The sequence below is a fragment of the Sinohyriopsis cumingii genome, chromosome 13 (genome assembly GCF_028554795.1).
Source record: "Sinohyriopsis cumingii isolate HCF-2022 chromosome 13, ASM2855479v2, whole genome shotgun sequence".
Classification (NCBI taxonomy): Eukaryota; Metazoa; Mollusca; class Bivalvia; order Unionida; family Unionidae; genus Sinohyriopsis; species Sinohyriopsis cumingii.
Genome location: NC_142973.1, coordinates 66,168,782 through 66,174,781, shown reverse-complemented (window position 1 = coordinate 66,174,781; position 6,000 = coordinate 66,168,782). Strand labels below are relative to the sequence as shown.

The 6,000-nt window shown below is 33.4% G+C and overlaps 1 protein-coding gene across 1 annotated transcript; it reads left to right on the top strand.

Moving 5' to 3' along the window:
- The first annotated feature begins 218 nt into the window (after positions 1–218).
- On the top strand, positions 219–5,738 carry LOC149785751 (uncharacterized). The gene is made up of 3 exons (XM_089979653.1): positions 219–377; positions 4,064–4,379; positions 4,740–5,738. Exons 1-3 carry the CDS (start codon positions 323–325, stop codon positions 4,777–4,779), a joined length of 411 nt encoding a protein of 136 aa, XP_089835779.1. The 5' UTR covers positions 219–322; the 3' UTR covers positions 4,780–5,738.
- The last annotated feature ends 262 nt before the right edge of the window (positions 5,739–6,000 follow it).

Below are 6,000 nucleotides of genomic sequence, written 5' to 3'. Positions count from 1 at the left end.
TAGAAACACCTCCTGTGATTTTCTTGACTTTTTATAATTTTGTACTGTTGTTTACCTCTGTTAAATTTGTCGTTCTCTCTTGTCAATGACAACCGAGTAGGAGCTATCCATCTTTCATGCACATTCCTTGAGGCGAAAAACTGACATTGGAAAAAACACGTTTTCTAGGGTCATGTCTATGCGTCATGCTCACGAATGATCGGCTCTCTGTTATATAAAGGCCAAAGCAAAATGTTACTTTCATCCTCCTGTCAGTGACCATCTTGACAACGTTATTGAAAATTCCAGGCGCGGACCACATCGGAACGAAATAAGCTGAACAATGTATCATCTTTTAACAGCAACGATTTCAGTGACTGTGATCTCATCATGCTTAGGTTGGTCCAATTCAGTATTCATTGCACGTATTCAACATTCTAATTTAGACGACTTTTATTCGAATATAACTTAGATTTTCTTATATATATATATATATATATATATATATATATATATATATATATATATATATATATATATATATATATATATATATATATATATATATATATATATATATATATATATATATATATATATATATATATATATATATATATATATATCTCTCTCTCTATATATATATATATATATATATATATATATATATATAGCGAGAGATAGATAGATATATATTTTCATTTACAAACTTGAACTTGTAAATCAAGTATATAAACCATTAACAGATTCGAAATATATTTCATAAACACCTGTTCAAAGTACACTTGCATCGAAAGTTTATAAGAAGCATTCTTTCTTTCAGCAAAACCATAACATATGGCATGTTGCCTTTTGCATGAAAACTTTAAAATTGGTTATTGTGTAATCATATCTGACAGAGAGATATATTCAACACAAATTAATTAAAATATGCATTTTATTACTGATATCTTTATTTTTTTAAATTAGTGAGCACCATTTTAAGGAATTGTTTCTCTTCGAACTATGCAGTTAATACACAGAGGATATTTCCTTTCCATATGTTAATATCGGATGTATTTAATAGCCTGTTACAAACAAAAACAAACAAACAAAAAGGGGATATTTTAACTTGCAGCAGAGCCACGAATTATAATATATCTTTTTTATTACCACAATATGAAATATATGTGATCTTTACGAAGGAAAGAATTATGTTATTTTTTACTATATGTCAAACATCTTACAGAAGCTAGATCCCAGAAAATTACACTCAATTCAGCACAACAATCCGTTTGTAAGATATTTGATCATATTTGACACAAATAGATCGCTCCGGCGGCCTAATGGTACGAGCGTCCGCCTCGGCTGCGAGAGGCTGCGGGTTCCAACCCCGGCCGAGTCATACCAAAGACTTATATAAAAAAAAATGGTACTAACAGCTGCCTCGCTTGTCGCTCAACATAAATAGGTTAGTGTTAGGACTGGTCCGCCTGGTGCCAGGATGTGACTGGGTGAGACATCGTGGTACATGTCTGCAGCATGATGCCCCAGTGCTAGACATCATTATAAACTGCCATACGGCAGACATCGTAGCGATATGACTGAATAATTGTTAAAGCTACGCAAAATATCTAAATCACACACACACACACACACACACACTCCACAAATCAAGTCCGATTCAGCAATCCATCACATCGGATATATCATTGTTGTCAAGGAAGTAAGTGGAAATAACTTCACAGAAACTCGAACGGCGTCGAGTCAGATTTCCACTACAAAAATGAATTTTCACGACCAAAATGTAATTCACTTCCTAATGATTTGTTCTAGCTGACAGAAGGCTCGTTTAGTTGCTGTATGTATAACTTTTGTAGGCATACACAATCAAGCGCATCGTGCCATGATTGAAAATCTTCTATTTTCACATGTGAAAATATAAGAATATGTTTTCTCTGTGAGAAAAAGAGGAATGAAATAAATACTTAAAACTGATTTCCTTAATAATTGACTATATTTCACACATTATATAATAAATCATTTTGTAGTTATACACAATCAAGCGTCGCATGGCATGGCGAAAATCTTACATATGAAAATTTAAAGATTTTGGATATAAGGATATAAATCGGTGAGGTTTGTGCTGAGGATCTATTTTAATGTTGTAAGCTTCAGTTCTGGAACATGTTTGGTATTTAATAAAAAGGATTATAATACCGGATATATTTCATCTTGTGGTACTAAAACAATATTTTTTAATTTGAAGCTCCGTAAAAATATATGAAAATTATTTCGCCAATAAGTTTCTATCTTTCGTACCTAAGGATATAATGGTTAAAAAAAGCATTGTCACTTTGTTGCTGAGCCCATGCAAACAATAATGTACACCACAAAAAATAATTAAGTGATGTGTTGAATAGTAATGCAATAACACGTCATACTGTTCAGGTTTGGCGCTCGTACCTTGCAGTTAGGCCTTGTGACAAATTAGACATGCCAAACTGAAAACGTAAATATGTTGTTTCTTTCAGTAAACATGTTTTGATATATCAACATGTTTTGATGTAACATCAGTGATATTCGCCTCATGTTTCAAATTTTACGTGACGTTATTAGACAATTTCTACAGTGCCTTGTAAAACAGCGTATTTGCTGCAATAGTTCTATTATAATTAGCGAAAATTTAAATATTTTATAACATTAATAGTAGTTTTAAGATGGCATCTATAATTTCACGTTCGTGCTGCATTTAAAAATTATTAATGCAAAGATCCTGAAAAAGGGACCAAAATAATTTAATTTAAGCTGACTTCAATTATTTTGAACCTTTCTTTTCCCCGGTAATGGATACGAGTCACCCTCCAAAGTCCGATGTTATTGCAATGTAGATTTTTGCGTAAAGAGGAGCCAGATGTTAGCATAATTAAATTGTAAGACAGTGGCTTGAATATATATCTCAATATAAAGGAGATTGTGCATTGACTAAATATATGATAAGTTTAGTGCATATTAGTTGCCTTGAACGGAGAAGGAATGATATAAAATTATTAAAATTCGTGTAAGAATAAATTTCTTTATCCATTTTTCAGGCTATTTGAATCAATACATTGTTAGATACAGCATCGGATAACATTATCGATGCCATTTGAGACCAACTGTAACTATCAAGTTTAATGTCGTTGTAAGTGCAGTATTAACATTATGTCCTTGATAAGATTTTAAAGATACTTCCGCAAACTCAGCCTGTGATAATATGTGAAAAAGCTGAAGAATCTATATAAAATGGTAATTGCCGTCATCCTGGATATTAGAATGAGCAAAACGTGTTGTCTGTTCCCTCTGCTGGATGAATCACTGGGTATTTTCTTTCCTTTATTGTTGCTTTGACTCTGACAGCATATAAAATTGAGAACTGTGTTGTCATTGTAATGTAACAAAATCCTTTTCCTACCCTTTCTTGCTTTACACTATATTAAACGTACATTACTGGGGTTAAGGGTATTGACATGGGACTGGGGACAATGTCCGAGTAATCCAAATGTTTTCACCTACAGGAAACAGAATGCTATCCAGCATGCTAAAGTGATAGAATTTATAGAAACAAAATTTTTAAAGAATTTAAGAGACTATTCTGTCAAAAACTGCGAGTTACATACGTTGGAACTGACTGTGCATTTATTTACATAGTCATCAAAACACCAACACGACGTTTATGCACATGATCAATAATTTAACAAGGTGACAAAATTTTATCATTCATATAGAGTTCCGGGAAAATATTTGTCTGGCTGAACAATTAATTCCATTAAATGCTTTCGAGAAAAATGTAATTATTGAGGAGAAAAAACCATACCCTCGTTTGAAGCATTTAATCCAAATGAAATTCGAATGAATTAAATAATTATTTACATTATTTCTTGTTGACCAACATCAGTAAGGTTTCTAACTGAGCTCAGATACAAAAAAATTCTGTCTCACATGTATGTGAAGGAAATATGAGACTTTTAACGTTTATTTAACAGTTTAAATAATAGCTTTCCATCCCAAATTTGACGAGGAAAAGATGATGAAAAAAACTTATCTTTATATTCTGCATTCTTAGGTCAAGGATATCCGTTTATTCCCTATTATGAACACCCCTTCGCTGATGTTGACACACCGGATGCATCTGACCTCTTGTACCTGCATGGAAATACAGCTTTAACCGGTACAATGGGAGGTGTTCCAAGTTCGGCGGGTATTGTAGCTCCCCACGGATATGCCCATCCTCTCGGACTTTTGCTCGGAAATCGTCTCTGTGATGCAAGCGTCTGTCGGTTGAGAGGTTGTCCTGACGAAATGATGCAGTCAACCGGCATGTGTATCTGCAAATCAGACATGTGCGATGTAAACCCACTTCTCCTTGGTGGCTCTTTGGGGTTAGTATACATCACTTTTTTGTCTCGCAATTTACTTTACTCTTTCCTATATATGAACTAACGCCTTCTACGTCCACAAAGATGTGTCTATTCGTAAAATTACGTGTATGTTTGCTACCGAAAACTACGTATATGCAGCACTTAAAAAAAATGCTCCATGTAGTTGTTCTTTGACCATGGTATCGGGCCAATAACTTACATTCTAAAATTTCAGGGTTTTACTGCTTTGCTTACCATTTTGCTTTATGAAAATTAAACTCGTATAAGATCATTGAATATGGCAATATGATAGTAGTATACAGTGATGCATGGTTCTTAGGATGAAATTAAGAATTTATTGAAATTTTATTTTCTTTCTAGACAACGTTCGGCATTGAACTCCGGGAATCGTGTTGGTTGAATTGTTTGACGATGTTCCAAAACAAGTTTTGATGAGAGGACGTTTCATTATGTCCCAATGGAGAATATCCTTTCAATTTTTTACAACAACAGCATCGATTTCCGGCCTGTATCTAGTAACCGGTTGTGTCCAATATAACATAACAGTGGTACTTCAGGGAACAAGCGGATACCTTTACCACATGTGTTAATGACTTATATCAATTGATAAAAGTCAGTTGACTCCATTTTCAAAAAGAATTTACATATAAGCTATTTTTATATATATATATAATCTAACATGTAACAGGGTCAAATTAATAGCGCAATGGATTAAATGCATGGAATATATTACGTCTTCCAGAAATGAGTGGGACATCACATCAGTGGGTACTTTACTCCGCATTGAGGAACAACGGCAGCTAATTGAACTGTAAATTGCAGGTTTATTTAAGTGTGTGTGTGTGTGTGATTTGCATTTTTAACGTAGCTTTAACAATTTTAGTCATATCGCTGTGATGTCTGCAGTGTGGCAGTTTATAGTGATGTCTAGCACTGAGGCATCATGCCGTAGACATGTAGCATCATGTCTCCGACCAGTCACATAATCCTGACACGTGGCCAACCAGTCCTAACACTAACTTGTTAATGCTGAGCGCCAAGTGAGTCAGCTGCAATCACCATTTTTAATTAATTAATTAATAAGATTTAAGAACGCAAATAAAGGAGCACAAGGAATTCATTTACTTATTTTTTTTCTTAGCTATACATCGTGTCGAATTGAAATACGACAGTCACAACATCGGCAGCTTTGCATTGAGTGCATGCAATACTATATACTATACAGAAATAAAGAAGAATAAATACCAGATACAGATAAAATAATTTACTCATTTTGTTCATGTACTTGTGTTCTCATTTTCAAATATAATATATGCCCATTAAAAAGATTCCATTTGAAATAAAATCTCATAAATCTGATATTAATATTGCTTGACACTTTTGTTCCATTCCATTATATACTTCCTTCCCATGACGTTAGGAACTGTGTAGATGATTCAGTACAATGTTTGGCTTCTTTATAAGATTGTCTCTAAGACGATCTTATGAACAACAGTCAAAACAATTTTACTAGCCTTTGAAGTTATTCTTGAACCGTGATATCTTCCCGAGAAAAAAAAAACAAAAATCACTCCTCTTTTATTTTATTTTTTATTTTATTGTGGATAGGTTTTATTCGCAA